Below are 16274 nucleotides of genomic sequence, written 5' to 3'. Positions count from 1 at the left end.
GCTTTTGTAAATGACCAGCTCAGATGTCTGATACGGGTGATAATTAGTAATATGTTATACACATAAAGGAAAATCTATATGATTCAGAATCTGAAATACTAATGTATTTTTTAAAGCAACCTCTGTCAAAATCCAAAAGAGCAACGGAAAACTTTGTATCCAAACATCGTTTTAAAAAAATCCCAATAAGCCAGTTCGTAGTTCCTTTCTGCGCATAATCAAAATATTCTACGCATGATCAGAAGAAGGTCATTTGTACTAAAGTGACTTGGTGCTTTAAAATCTAATGAGATAAGCACCAACTTTGATTCTTGATTATTCATATATTCTTTCGAATTGTCGTTTTCATTTACATCCACAAAAAACAACAATGCTTCCACGAACGACTGGTATTTCACAGTTTGTCAAGTACATTGTGCAACATGCTAAGATATGCATTCAAAGTAGGAATGCAACAAATACCTTCATTAAGTGTTCATTGGTGTGCTATTCTAGTCACCTGGTCTATTCAATTTCTTCATCCTGCTATGTAAGGCAAGCTTACGTAATATCTTGCTTTGAAATCTGCCTATCATGATGAAAGAAATGAAAGGTCATTTGACCAAAATTGCCCATGAAGTAACTACGAACTGGTCTATTCCAAAAAGGAAACAAATGGCCTGTCTATGTTTATTGGTCCCTGACTATGGTGTATTGAATCATAATAGAACTATACAAAATTGTCAGAACAAGGTCAAACTCCATATACATGATATAGTTGACCTGTCCTGTAGAATTTCAATAGGTCGGATTTTAGATCAGATTGCTTAGAAAACAATTCAGAACCTGCAGAAAACTCTATGGAACAGATTAAAACAATGTCGGCACCATCTCCAGTTCCATCCACTCCTGGGCCTGGGACATCGTTGAAGGGGAAAGTTGCCCTCATTACAGGTAAATAAATAACTACCGGTTGAAGATAAACATACATTTTGTATGATCTTGCTCGAGTACCTTTGTTCAGAATAGAGTGTTTTGAAAAAGCAAAATAATACCGGCCAGTTCTACACGTACATATTGTGCTTGTAAAGTGCGTCACTTTAGATTATACATACATGTGATTAATGTTATGGTACTGCAATGTAAAGATGTATCACTCGGTGACGTAACCAGCGCTAAAGCAGTCATTTCGATTGTGTGGGTTATGATCCCACTGCTGCCACCACACCAATACCTTTTATGTTTATTGTTGGCCAAGTTCAACCATTTGCCAATATGTGTTACGGTGGTCGGCTGTTTTCAAGCATGTTCAGTCTCAGATCCTAAAAAAGATGGATTGACTTTATGTAAAGTGTCTGATGTGTTTGATTTCGTCTGCTTTGGCGCAGCATTTCTTAGGACATGTAGGATGGATGAGGGGTCCAATTTGAAAATTATGAGAAGATAACTTGTTTTTGCGTATTCCGATCAATATCATGGGGACGGTGTGGGCAGTCAAAGACATAAACACGTATGGCTATATCAGTATGTTACTTTTATTTAGCGTTCCTATTGAGCTAGCTGTCTTTGGATATCACCGAGTTGGGCCTTCTGCTAAAATATACTCCCCTGTGAGATTTTTGTTCTTAACCTTCTTTTGGTTACTTCGATAGGAGCTAGCTCAGGTATCGGAGCAAGTGTGGCCCGCTATTTCGCTTCTCTTGGATGTCGGCTAGCCTTGACAGGTCGGAACTTGGATAATCTTCAAGAAGTTGTTGAAGAATGTATCGAGAGAGGTCTGGAAAGGGATCAGGTAAATATACTACCATTCATTGGATAAAGTATCGGACACTCTCCCCAGGGTGGGAATTTGACTAGTGGACGTACCTATCGTGTTATTGTGTGTAATATACCTAGGGAGAGTTTCATCAACGTTTTTGCCCAACAAATCAGATTTGAAAACTTCCATTCTGATTGGCCAAGAGGCACTGTCGGATAAAACGTCCGACAATTCCTTTCGTGGTAATATCATTGGATGACTATGCAGGGTGTGCGTCTAATCTAGATTTCATGTACTAGCCTACGATCTTTTCAGGTCACTACTCAAGTCCTATGAAATGAAAAGTAGGATATTGCTTGACTGTTAACTGTACGTCGGATGTTGGCAGTACATGGCTTTGGTAGAAGGGGAAAGACTTAAAGGTGTTGCATCGCCTGTATCCTATCTGTCATTGCAATAGTCCCGCCAACCCTGTTGTGGCCCCATTATACATTGGGGCTTTGTATCGTCTTATTCCAGACATTCATCATCAGTAACAGATTATTTTATCATGTTAACATTCAAAAATTGCAATTGGAATTGTGACAGGAGTCGCAGGATGAAGTAGGGGTTTATTCCTATTTGGTCTAATTCCAATTCGTCCAATTGCTAACTCGTCTAGTATCATTTGTTCTACCATCAGATCGTCCAATATCCACATGGTCTAATTGCCATTTTGTCCACTCACCATTTCGTATAATGACCAGTTGGTCAAATAGCCATTTAGTCCATATACCATTTGGTCTAATTAGAGTAAGTGTTAATTGTGCAAAATGAATAAAAATGAAACAGATATCAGACTAACTGGTTATGAGACGAAATGGTCATAGACGAACTTTTGATTAGACGAAGTGATAATTGGATCAAATGGTATGGACCAAATGGTTGTTAGACGAAATGTTGATAGACAGAATGACATTAAATGAAGATAGGCCATGGGATGAGTGGACGAGTTGGCAGTAGACGAATTGGCAATTTACCGAAGTAGGCGTATTGAAGGAACCAACGCGTCGCGACGTACGTGAACGTTCCTTCTACGCCTCTCTGACGTGCAGTCTTATTATTGAAGAAACAATGAAAATGAAAAAAAAGAAACTGAGGCAATCCAACTGATTTTCTGAGAAAGTGATTAATTTTCATGTATTTCCATATACATAGATATTGCTCATTCAGGCAAATTTTGAGGATGAAAGCGATGTGAAGAAAACTGCTGACCAAACCATACAGAAGTTCAAGCAGCTTGATGTTTTGGTAAGCCTAAAGCATTCCTCCTTGAATTTTATTTTTAAAAGCTGAATTAGTGGATCCTAATGATTGTGATTGGTTGCGTGCGTGCACAAAAAGTCGTCACCTGTGATTTAAGTATAATCAAGAAAAACATCGTTATGTAATAAAACATTCAATACACATCATTTTGCTTGAAATTTGAATAATAAAACTTTTATTTAAACGCCCTCAACGATGCGTCTTTAAAAAGTTGACTGAGTGCATTATAAATCCATCCAGTTCTATTCGACCACGTATCAGGTTAAACAAAACACTGATAGACATGTTTCTTTAATCGTACGTAGATCAACATATCACCTGAAATTCCTGAATGTGTGTAATGGACTAATTGCAATACAAATATTTACCACGCGCTCATTTCAGTTATCTTTACTCTAATTTTAAGGTCAAAATGAACAAGTCAAACTAATCTAAAAAGTGATAATGAAACTTATGATAGAAAACGACATTGTTTCTTTTTTTTAAATTTATTGTCTTGTTCTCATGTTACTTGCTTTTTATCGGGTACATTTCCATATCACCATGATCATTGGCGGCGGAAGCCCAAAAAATTAGAGGGGGTCTACCTGAAATTTTGTGATGGACACATGTAAACAAATTTGACACACAAAAAACGGTCATCAACTAAAAATTTAGGGGGATCGTCCCCCCACCTCAAAGTTTTTTTGGGGTGGAGGGGGGGGGTCTGTCCCCTCCCCCCGCTTCCGCCGCCTATGACCATGATCACATATTTATCAATAAAGTTTCATACATTTCCTTTCACATAGGTTAACAATGCAGGAACGGCTTCTTTGGATTCAATCGAAACATTGAAATTAGAAACTTTTGATACGATATTTGCCGTGAACGTAAGAGCACCCCTTTATCTAACCCATCTACTGGCTCCACACTTAATCGCATCAAAAGGTCAGAATAAGAACATTTAATGCATCTTCAACATAAAAATGCATTTTTTAGGTTCCCCCACATTTATTCAAACATGAAAAATACACATTTTCATGTGTTACTTCTTTGCACAAGTTTCCTTTAGAAATTAATATGAGGTTATTTCCTTAAACATGTTCGGAAAAATAAGATGGTCGAACAGTCCGAAGTATCCTTCTTTCAATAACACCCATTCTTGGTTTTGTTTATTTGTTACCAAAAGCGTCAATATCTTTAGAAAAGTTATTTTTCAAAGTATTTTTTCGATACCTTCTATTTGTGTTCTATTTATTTTTCTGTTTCGATAGTTACGAAAAAAAATATGTGTATAATTTAAACAGTTATCTTCTTCGGAGTAATTTGAAAAGTATTTTTGGAACAATCATTAAGATGTTTTCTTTAAATCTACACGTATTTCTGCATTTCGTTACCCATGTACACTCCCCTCCAAAAGTTTGGGAACACCTGCCTTCAGTGTGTGTTTTTCAAACTTTGGTAGACTTTACTGAAGTTAAGCCTCATAGTACAGCTGTATTTTTCTTTTAAAGTGAAGGCTATACACCAGCGTACATTTTATCATTGATTCAAACAAATTCAAAGGTCTTAAGAGACGTGCAGCTGCCAAAGAGGGCAGGCTACCAGTCAAGATGGCATTCTCTAAAAAAATGCTAACTTCCTTTAACATTGTTCTGTTTGTGGTTCTATTCTGAAATTCTTCCCATTATTTTGTGAATGTTACAGCAGATGTCCTCAGAATTTGTTGCTCAGTATTGTTCATAAGACAGATGAATTATGGCAATCTGATTTTTTTATCCTGGAAAACATCTGAACTTGACAAATGCCTAATCCTTATTTAAAGAAAATGCATGGAAGTGGAGTAGACATCAGTGCAATTTGAAATTCATGAATTCAAAAGTTATTCAGAGTTTTTTTACACTTATTCCAGTGCACCTTCATTTTGCCTATTCAGTTTTTCTTAGTCAGAAGTCAGTCACAAAATTAAAATGGCTAATACAAGACAGTTTTCTTTGGAAACCCGTCAGTCAATTGTAGTTTTGAGGAAAGAAGGCTACTCCATGCGATAAATAGCCAGGAAACTCCAGATCAGTGTCCATGCTGTTCACTACAGCCTGAAACACAAATTAAGAGGCCACTGGGTCTAATGGGGACAGGAGACGAAGTGGTAGGCCAAAAACAACATCTCCTGCTGAAGATAAATACATTTGGGTGAGCAGTGTGCACAACCGTTGTCTGACTTGCCCACAGATTACAGCTGACCTCAACAACACCCATGAGATGCCTGTATGTTCTTCAACTGTTAGAAGACGTCTCTGTGTAGCAGGGCTGATGGGCCATGTGGCTTCAAGGAACCACTCTTCAAAGAAAAGAACCGGAAGAAAAGGCTTGCTTGGTCTTTGGAGCAGTGGCAGAAGGTTCTTTGGCCTGAAGAATCAAAGTTTAAGATGTTCGGCAGCAAGCGACATACCTATGTGAGACGGCGAAAGGGAGAAAAGATGATACCCCAGTGCATCAAGCCAACTGTGAAACATGGTGGTGGTAATGTCATGGTTTGGGGTTGCTTTGATGCAGGAAATGTAGGCAGCTCGCACAGAGTAGACTCGGGTATCCTCAACCAGCATGGCTATCATTCAATCCTACAGCAGAAGGCCATCCCTTCAGGGAAACGCCTGATCGGAGAAGGGTTCGTTTTCCAGCAGGACAATTACCCAAAACACACGTCAAGACTATGCAAAGACTACTTGAAGAAAAAGGAAGAGAAACAAGTCCTGGAAATCATGGATTGGCCGCCCCAGTCCCCAGATCTCAATCCCATTGAGCTGGTTTTGGAAATATAGACAGGAAGGTTCGAGAAACTCGCCCAACAAGTGAGACTCATCTGTACGTGGGAGATACTACAGAAGGCATGGCAGGGTATTTCAAGTGACTCCCTCAAGAAGTTGACCAACAGGATGCCGAGAGTGTGTCGTGCTGTTATTGCTGTCAAAGGAGGATTCTTTGATGAGAAGGCAGTCTAATTGGAACACTTTGAAAAAGAAAGACATGCCTTTACGTTAAATTTCATTCTAGATTTTATTTTGTTTGTTAAAGTATCACAAAAACAAAAGAATAAACTGTAAAGCCTTTTTGCAATAAATGAGTTTCCATGATCAAGAAAAAAAAACTGATGCCCTTTTGATTGTTATTGTGGTTATTTAAAAGAAATATATGATTTATTGTCTTTTATGTTTATTCAATAGAATTTATTTAAAAAAAAGTTTCCATATCAGTGACACACGTTCTTAGTATTGTTTAATTTCATTTTTGTGTCTAACTTCTGACTAGGAAAAGGAAAAATGAATGAAGTTGCACATGTATTAGTGTAAAAGCTCTGAATAACTGCAATAACAAAAGAAGTTAGCATTTTGAGAGAATGCCATCTTGACTGGTAGCCAGCCATTTAAGAGAGTATAAATTTGTTTGAATCAATAACAAAATTTACACTGCTGTATAATCTTCACTTTAAATCAAAAATTCACCTGTGCTATGAGCCTGAATATCAATAAAGTCTACCAAGTATAAAAAACACACACTGAATGCAGGTGTTCCCAAACTTTTGGAGGGGAGTGTAAGTGTAGGAAAAATATGATTATTTATAATACAGATACACAGTATGGATATGAAATAAATACCTCCCTATATATGTCTTGGTTCCAATAATTATGCCAGTCAGTTTAAATAAAATAATCAGTTTATTGTTTTGAAAAAAAAGACTAAGTATCACTCGAAAACATTTTTCTAAACAGTGATCATCCAACACTAAAGTTGATGATACCGATTTTATTCTTGTTTATGAAGGCAGTTTCAAAATGTTGACTCTGCGCTGGGTGTATGAAAGAGTCCTTTATCGAAAAAAAAAGCAACAGGCATCACTGGAAACTCCAAAGAGAATTGCCCTAATTTGTAGTTGTATATCTAACGACAATTTTGATTGACCGTGCTTCTATTTTGACAGGCACTGTTGTTAATAATTCGAGCTTATATGGAATCAGACCCGTGAGTATGATTTTGAAACTTGCAAGTTCATTCTAGTGCATAGTAAAAGTCTTCATTTTAATCGTGGGTAAGAAGGGGTCGTAGAAAATGTGTCTTTATTTTAGATATTTTTTTACGATGAAAAATCAAAACATGATAAAGATGATAAAAAGGGCAAATAATACTAGATTATATACAGTTTAGATATTGGATTTGATTACACTATCCGAACTCATACCACATCCCAACTTTCTTTATTATTTTTGAACTCTTTTAGATGCCATCGATGACAAGCTACTCTCTAAGTAAGAAATCATTAGATCACATGACAAGATGTATCGCTGAAGGTACGTTGATAAAATGGGTACAAATGTTCTTCACAATTAGGGATTGGATGAGGTCACAAAATATTACAATTCATCAATTTGTTGTTGTTTTTCCCCTTCGCAAAGTTGCTTTTAAACCTTTTCCAAGCGTTAGTGTCGTTGAGTACAGCCTACGTGTGAAAAAATGGACTAGAGGTGGGTGAGTGTGTGTGTGTGTGCGTGAAGGAGGGTGAGTTGGAGGTGCCGTGGCCGAGTGGTCTAAGGCGCCTGGTTATACATGGAAAGTCCGGAGTTCGATTCCCGGCCACGGCTCCTATGCCCGTGATCAAGGCATTTAATCTACAATGCTCTCTTATCCTGCTTTCAAATAAATGGAAATGCTATATGCATTATTGGTAACAAGGTGTGCACTTTTTTTTAAGTGTGTGAGTATGTGCAAGAGGGTGCGCGTGTATGTGTGAGTGAAAAGACGTGAAGAGATGTGTGAGTTGCGTTCGTTTGTCAGGGCATCCTTTAAGTATGAATGTCAGAAAATTTCATAAATTCCATGCAAACGTTGAATAGTATTTTATACAACAAGCACATTGAAATGAATCTTAACAATAGTTTAACAATGGTTTTTTTTCTTTTAGACAGAAACTAAGAAAGTTAACAGTCATGACAATAAAACACCAAGGAAACACAAACGTTAAGAAAAGATAAGGATTTATTTGTAAAAACAGAAGGGTAATTTATAATGGAACGAATCCAAAACTGAGGTCAAAGTTGTGCAAACATTAAACATAATGATAACTTTAAGATAAGAAATAATGATAGTCTTCTCAGTAGTAAAAACTTTTAACGAATTCCAACAGTGAATAAAAATGAGCAGCATTCAAAATATTTACTTAGTATATTATGTACATAAATGTTCCCTTTTGAAATATATATCATGTAGTTCTTTTTTCTTCTTTTTCACAATTTTAATAGAATTGGCACCTTATGGAGTCAGGGTTAATGCAGTGAAGTAAGTTCTCAAATATTTATGTCTTCGCCAATCGAATGCAACAAACAATGCCCTTTATGAATCAACCTAGACCACTTGGGTTCTCGTCCATATTTCATTTATAAATTTGTCGAGTTTTGGTTTATTAGTAGCATTGCTTTCAGTTCACCACCCCAGTTTCATACTTTCACGTGCTCTTTCTTATACTGCTTTTCTTTTGAAATGTAAATCCGTATATATCTCATTTATATTACTTTGTATCATGTTTGAATAAGGAATAAATAAGGAACTGAATAAAATTTGTTCGACGGATGGCAGAATGTGACGTTATTTGGCTAGATCTGTATTTGAACCAAATTGTAGAAGGTCTATTACACAAACTCCCAAATACTGTTCAACTTGTTAACGTGCCATAAAAGCATCAGTAGGTCTATCATTAAATCAAGTACAGTGGAGTTGTATACATTTGAAGAAGGGAGGGGCATTATTGCAATAATTGGTTTTATGTACCTAGGCTTTACACAATGACGTGATGGAGCGTAAAAACTGACCGTGATCTGTTGATGATCATTGAACCTTATCCCGAATAATATATATATATATATATATATATATATATATATATATATATATATATATATATATATATATATATATATATATTATACATACACTGTAGAGCGCTTAGAGACTTCTGACAAAGTAAGTATTAAGCGCTATATAAGCAAGTATAATTATTACTATTATTAATATATATATAATCAGTCACGTATAAATTCCAGTGGCGGACGAGAATCAGGGTCATCTTGGATATATATTTCAATGTTATGTCTCAGTTTCATGGTAGCAAAGTTTGATTCAATCACTGTATGACATTGATTTTTATTTTATTGGAAATTTGTTTTACTGGCGTGTTTTTTTTCTGTTACCACAACTGAGAGCTTAACTGTGTGATAATTCTACAGGGTTCATTTAAAAATCTGCTTGAAACTTGTATTTTTTCTTCCCCATCCTGTGTTATCCTCATTTTTTTCATAGCCCTGGTGTCATTCCTACTCGAATTTTAGAGCGAATGGGAGTTACAGATGAGGCAGTTCAAAAGGTATGTTCACAAAGCCCATGACTCACAAAGGTCTTTATTTGATCGTAAGATAATGAAGAAATAAGAGAACGATTTCGATTGGTAACTCGAATATAATTATGCTAATGCAGTATATGTCTGCATGATTGAGCTTGGTTGGAAATTGTCATTTAATGACTAATTGCAAGCTTTGTTAAATGAACCATATAATTCTAACCATGTCAACGTAGAAAGTATTTTTTTACAATCGATAACCGATGTTTGATCTGGACTTAGAATTACTGCAATGGTAGACGAAATCTTCATCCTTTAAATAGTATGGACCCTGCAAAAATAGTTGCTGAACTAGCGACGGGAATGAAATGTATGCCTTCACTCCCTAGGCATCTAATATATTTTTTATATTTAATGTGATCTAATATGAATCGATTATTAATTTGATATGATTCACGATCTATCAGAAATTTATTAATTTACCAAATATATTGTTCGCTACTCGTGATTTTTTCCGGAAGCATGAACTGCTTTGTTTCCTCCCTCCCCCCCGACCCGTCAATAATTTTTTCAAAAATTCAACTGCAAGTCTTTAATGCGCCGGTTGAATGACAGTTGCGATTGATATTTTTTTAGTCACGTTTAATTGCGATTTTTTCTGCGACTGGCCCGGTACTGCAATTTCTTTTTTCTTGTAAAGTCTTTTTTTTTTCATGTGTGTATTTCAGACCATGTTTGAGTTTTGTAAGAAAACTCATGCCATGCGCAGAACTGGGACTGTTGACGAAATCGCTAAAGTTGTTGCTTTCCTCGCATCCAGTGACTCGTCCTTTACCACGGGGGAATCACTCCTAGCAGATGGAGGGAGTCATCTCCTAGTCACTACAGTCGATTAGACATGCATGGACCTACTACATGAACTAGTAGATCTGCACTATTAACAGAAAAGTAGATTAAACAGCAGCAAGTATATTGTCATGATTGTAATCGCAGTAATGTAAGAAGCCTCAATTTATTCAGTTCTGCACAGTTACCTATAAGCATTTTGAATAATAAAGTAATAAGAATTCTTCGTTCAGTAGCTGACATAATTAAAAAATACAATATTCATAAAGAATTTCTACGACTGGAGGTATTTTAACAACGGCCTCAACGCTAGAGAGAATTCAATCGAAATTCTGTCTGTCTTGCATTGTAAATACAGACTGCTTACACTCCTGTGTTAACAAACATTCACATATTTTACTTTCATTTGTTGGTTGACGATTTGATTTGTTTGTTATGATCCTTTTTGTATATTATCAACTTATGTCACTTTTTTCTTTTATATATATTTTTGAATGATTATTCACAACTAGTTTAAGAATATCTTTAAAGTTCGGATCACTCTCACCCCTTAGTTTAGTATTATTTCCTTTATTTGTTTTTAGCACTATTTTTGTTCTTACACTAAGAAGAAGCAGCACTAATTAAAACATTTATCTTTCATCCATCAATCTCATGTTATCACCACGAACATTATCATTGAAATGTTTATATTGTATTTATGTTGTTTTTATCAGCCTATTTCAGGTTTGGGTGTGAAATAAAGAAGAAAATAAGTAAAATAAAATCTCAATTTCATTACAATCATACTTGCATCTTTTATTAGTTTTGGTGGTGTAACTTTGGCATTTACTTCAAACATTTCCCAAATTATGAGGTATAATGACAATAATAATAATAGCCAATTTTTATAAAGCGCTTTTCCCAGAATGGCTCAAAGCGCGTTTTAGCATATTATAACCCCGGTCATTTGATTCATTTCAATCCCGCACGAAAACTGCACAGCTTACACTCCCTGGGGAGCATTCCTTGCATTCATCGCAGCCTCCTTATGGCGCAGGCAAAAATCAATCATACAATATCTTTCGCATCCTAGCGGGTACCCAATTAGCACCTGGGTCGAGACTGGCAAAGTGTGGATTAACGCCTTGCCAAACTGCCAAAGGACGCTAGACCGCGGTGGGATTCGAACACACCACCCTCTGTTTACAAGGCGAGAGTCAGAACCACTACACCACGGCTCTTCCACAGCATCGTTTGTAAACTACTACATTTTAGTCAGTTTTCATAATCTATGGTGCGGGCAAGTGGAGGCACAGATCCTTATTGGAAGGGGTGAGGCATTACCCCACCCCGTGTCGCCACTGCAGGGCAGGCATTCTTGCACTTTGGCATATTTCTCTCTAAGTCAATTTTAAAAGCAATTTGAAATGAATCCTAATATATTTTTTTTATTATTGGATATGGATTATAACATATGGACAGTCAATTTCAAACATTTAAACAATTTAATAATTTCAAACTTACAGTCAATGATCAATCAAATACTGTTAGTTTACAATCAACATTTGGTATTACAAACGATTTGTTTTTCAGTTCTAAGAATCTTTCATAAATCAATATCAAAGCGCTGTTAGTTAAATAAGTTCAACACTTTAGCATTTAAATTTAGTTTGTAATTTTTAATCATAATTTATTCATATGTGATTGATTATAATTTGCATGTATGAAACCACTAAGTGCATTTGATATCAATTACATATTTCGAATATTTACAATTGTTTTACAATCTTATTTTTGTTCATATGAACTATGACATACACTTATCAATCAATAAGTCAATCAATCATGATGACAATTAAGTCTACCAGAATATTGAAGGGAATCAAGCATGTTTTAGTGGCGCCGGAAACGCAGTTTCTCTAAATAATAATTATAAATCAAGACACTTATTCAGAATATAATTAAGCATTTGAGAAAGTGGTCATTATTTTCGCCTCTCAAGCAGGGTGAAAATGCAAGTTTCATATTTCGTCCGGCTCTCTAAATTGTTCAAGTGCCCGCTCAAGCCTTCTCCAACAACGCTCTTCATTGAAGTTCTCCCACTCCAGGGTGACCAAGCGATCGACTAGGACTCTCAGGGTTTCTGGCAGTTCATCCAAGAGTACTGGGTCTAAAATTATCAAGATCAGTCCCGTTTGCTTCAGGTGCGCTGGCCCAAGATCATCCCGATGCAAGAACTCACACGCCACTTCAAGTGCCTGCTTGCATCTGGCATCTTGGACAAATGCCTCGCTGATGACGAAAATGGCGCACCTACTGGCGATCATGGATTCGCGCAGATTGTTCAACTTCTTTGCACCTAGACGGAAATCGCGGGTCAACGGAAGGCATAGATGGAAGTCGTTCGGTGGGTCTTCAAGCCTTGGTCGGAGACGGTCGTCGACAAAATTGCTCTCCCGGACGTGGTTATAAACAAGAGCATCAAACCTGATATCGGGAGCCCTTCTGTTATTGAAATTGACGAACCCGTGTCCAGCAAAGATAAAACCTCGATGAAGATGTCTCAAGCGACGAAATGCGATGAAGGCAAGGAATCCAAACATAACACCACCACTACTAAGAACACCCAAAACTATTGATATAACGCGTACAGATTTTCTGTTCTTCTTAATAACCACCGGTACTTCGGTCGGTAGGTCTAAGCTCCTGAGGCAAAGATCTCCATAAACATTGTCAAAGGTTTTTCCCAAGTACCTAAATGGATAGCCACATGAGTAGGTACATTTTACAGACCCCCATGTAAAGTCCAGAAGATCGTACGATGAAAATGACAGGTATAATTTGGCATACAACATAAAATCACAAAGCGCCTTGTTACATCGGAAAGGGTTGCCGCAAAGTCGGATATTGACTAAATTTGATGAGTTATACAAAACATCTAAAGAAATATTATCAATTGTATTGATTGCATTTCCTTGGAGTTTCAAAGAGGTCAGGTTTGGCATGAATGCAATAAAATCAAAATTCCGCAAATCTGAAATGTTGTTGTAACTTAAATCAAGTTCTACAAGGTGGATAAGGCTTTTCATCGTAGAAGGTATTACATGAAGTTTGTTAAGGCTCAAATCGAGACTCTGAAGATTCTCAATGGGATCAAATACGCCATCATCAATAGTTCTTATATTGTTATTCTGAAGAGTCAATGTCTGCAATTTACTTAATCCACTAAATGAGTACCTTCCGATTTCCAAAATGCTGTTGCTGCTCAAATCTAGTGATGTAAGGTTATAGAAGTCATTCATCCCGTTAAAATCGACACTCGTCATCCTTCTTTGGTAAGAAATTTCTAACTTTTGCAGAGAATTCGCAAATGAGTTTAGAGCTGTTGGAATATTTTGTAACCCATTCTTAAAGAATGTTAGCTCTTGGAGATAAGGCATCTTTTCAAAAGCCTCATCATCTATCATTCCAATGGTGCAAGTTGAAAATTCTAAAGAGTGTAGGTTTGGAAAGGCTCTCCCCAACAAACCGTCTCTGAGATATAGCGATCGGTCTTCATCTGCGTCACGTTGTGTGATGAACAACGATGTTGCGTTTGGAGCGTTTATGTTTGCAAAGGGGTATGAGGTATTTAGCTGGTCCATAGAACAAACAATTGATGTCCCGTCGTATCGGCAGCTACAAACTGGACACGTATAGTCATCATCTTCAGCAGCAGAAGAAGATGCGATCTCATTGGTTGTTGGTTTGACACAAAGTACACTTAAGATCACAAGCAGAACAAGAACCTGAATAAAAAGATTCGAAGTCATTTTCAAACAAACACCTTTAGTGGATAATGAAGTCATTTTTAGTCTTCGGGTTTCAGTCACTCTGTAGTTTAGAGTAGTGGAGGAGAAACACAATTTCGAGCCTTTTCTGGCCGTTCGTCTATTTTGCTTTCGCTGTTTAGGGTTTTAGGCAGGGCACTATGAACAGAGACAGCTAGAGTAAAAGAAATAAGAGAAGGAAACACTTGAGGACAATGACGATGGTGATGATATAATATTGATGATAAAGACAGTAATGATAATGGTAATGTATTATAAGTGCCTTTTTGGCTTTGTCCCGGCCCCAAACGGAAATAGTTTCACCGCCCCTGTAACAATAATAATCATGATGACATACACTAATGAAATTGATGTTGGAAATAAGAACGAAAATGATGATAGCGGCAACAATACAATACGTTAATAACACTAACAGTATAATTTTATGATGATATTTAGATTTTGTACAGCGTAAAAAACGTGCATGATTAACCTTAAATTCAATAAGAGAAAACACAATTACCCATTTTGCGAAAATGAATGCAAGGACCTTTTTGATTTATAACCCCCCTACAGAGATTCAGCATTATCAAAAGCAAAATATTCATGTAATTCGATCCAGAATTAATTCCCCTGTGATGTTTGATTTCTTTTTAAAAAGTCAGATGCTATGTGATGGCAGCTGTGTATGACTCTAGTCAAATAGGAATAGAGCAACAGTTTCACCCAGTGCGGCCCAAGTATAGGCGGAGGAATAAATGGTAGTAAACGGGTTAATTTGTAGTATCTGATACATAGCAAGTTTATCGCGGCAATGCGAGCTTTAAAAGAGACTTCTGATTCAGCATGATATTCCTTTTATATTTCTAAATGTTTAATATATTATGAGCATACGATATCGTTCAAAAACTTATTTTGAATTAGAAATACATGCCTCATTAATATCGACTCTTCTTGAGCATTATATGCCTATGGGATTCATTCTTACAATACTATGCTCAGTTAGTCAACGATGGTGGGGCGAGCGTGGGTTCCGGCTTGGGTTATACATCATTAATGTCCAATGAGTGAATAAACAGGGGATAGAAAAAAAGGGGAAAAAATCAAAATATTGCCCCCCCCCCCTGTTCCGCGCAGTCCCTGATTATAATTGCTATCAACAGCCTATTCTTGCAAATCATACAGTCATGAAAGTGACTCGCATGACCCATCTACAGCCTAAGAAATAAATGTTCTTCACCATGCATGTTCACTCGATAATATTGGCCCGATTGTGACAGACCAACCCCCTGCTCCCCGGCCTCAGGATTCCCGTTGACACGATTTTGAAGGTGTATCACAAAATTTTCCATAGAAAAGGACATACTTACATTTCGCTTCTGGCGTAGGTATAATGGTCAATATTATGACAATATCAGGCGAGTCAAGTTGATGGAGATTAAATACACCAACATTTACATCTGCATGCTAAACTGATTCGTAGATTGGGAAATCAACGCACAACCTTGTAACAACCGCGCCTCTTGTGAAACCAAAAAATTAAAGGTCTAATTCAACAAATAAGAAACAACCCTTACCTCTCTTTTATTTGCCTATTTATTCAGGATATGCAACAAGAACCCCCCCCCCCCCCCGAAATTCGAAAATAGGGAATTTCCATCGCCGTATTCCTCTAATATTGAAGCACCCAAAAGTCAAGATGTACTATAACATTCTTCTTTTCTTTACATTTCCAATGTAGACCTATGTTATAAAGCATCAGTAGAAATATTCATATTTTACAACCATCATAATTATTGTCATATTGCTCTGGAAATGGAATGATCGGTTGACTGAAATGGCTACTGTATATGAGAGGAATAATCTGACAGCTGTGGTTTAGGTATCCCTGTGTCAGCTAGTTGTCAACTCGTGTGGTACCAAAAATGAATCCCTGCAGAAAAAAAAAAGTTTTACAAAATATCATCGTGTACATATTTGAAAATAAAACAAATTTTCATGAATTAATTGGTGCGTTATTTTTAACATGAATATGGAAGAAATATTGTGTAACCCAGCATTAGCCTACCCCTTAGTGCATGTAAGGCCTATAGTAATTAAAATCCAGTTTAGACTAGGGTTAAACCAAGATTTGAAAAAGGATGTGTTTATAATGCGGGATGCAACTTTAAACCACCGGGAAAACGTGACTTCCGTGACTATTTATTTCGAAGGGGGAAACGAAACCCTG

General features: G+C 36.7%; 2 protein-coding genes across 2 annotated transcripts; one reads left to right on the top strand and one right to left on the bottom strand.

Moving 5' to 3' along the window:
- The first annotated feature begins 710 nt into the window (after positions 1-710).
- On the top strand, positions 711-11004 carry LOC121413783 (tropinone reductase-like 3). The gene is made up of 9 exons (XM_041606733.1): positions 711-933; positions 1632-1771; positions 2936-3028; positions 3832-3970; positions 7002-7042; positions 7299-7368; positions 8317-8353; positions 9371-9434; positions 10136-11004. The coding sequence occupies exons 1-9, from the start codon at positions 840-842 to the stop codon at positions 10301-10303; spliced, it is 846 nt and encodes a 281-aa protein (XP_041462667.1). The 5' UTR covers positions 711-839; the 3' UTR covers positions 10304-11004.
- Positions 11005-12246: 1242 nt separating this feature from the next.
- Positions 12247-13651, bottom strand: LOC121412631 (toll-like receptor 3). Its single transcript, XM_041605410.1, has one exon. It carries the CDS (start codon positions 13559-13561, stop codon positions 12257-12259), a length of 1305 nt encoding a protein of 434 aa, XP_041461344.1. The 5' UTR covers positions 13562-13651; the 3' UTR covers positions 12247-12256.
- Positions 13652-16274: the final 2623 nt, after the last annotated feature.

The sequence above is a fragment of the Lytechinus variegatus genome, chromosome 4 (genome assembly GCF_018143015.1).
Source record: "Lytechinus variegatus isolate NC3 chromosome 4, Lvar_3.0, whole genome shotgun sequence".
In the NCBI taxonomy this organism is placed as follows: Eukaryota; Metazoa; Echinodermata; class Echinoidea; order Temnopleuroida; family Toxopneustidae; genus Lytechinus; species Lytechinus variegatus.
Note: the sequence above shows the minus strand (reverse complement) of the source record. Positions and strands in the feature narration are given on the sequence as shown.

Excerpts from the sequence above, each read along its gene's own strand:
- LOC121413783 (XM_041606733.1), top strand. The coding sequence starts at position 840 with ATGGAACAGATTAAAACAATGTCGGCACCATCTCCAGTTCCATCCACT. Across the intron at positions 1,772-2,935 it reads GAGGTCTGGAAAGGGATCAG|ATATTGCTCATTCAGGCAAA; the intron begins GTAAATATACTA and ends CCATATACATAG. Across the intron at positions 3,971-7,001 it reads ACACTTAATCGCATCAAAAG|GCACTGTTGTTAATAATTCG; the intron begins GTCAGAATAAGA and ends CTATTTTGACAG.
- LOC121412631 (XM_041605410.1), bottom strand. The coding sequence starts at position 13,561 with ATGACGAGTGTCGATTTTAACGGGATGAATGACTTCTATAACCTTACA.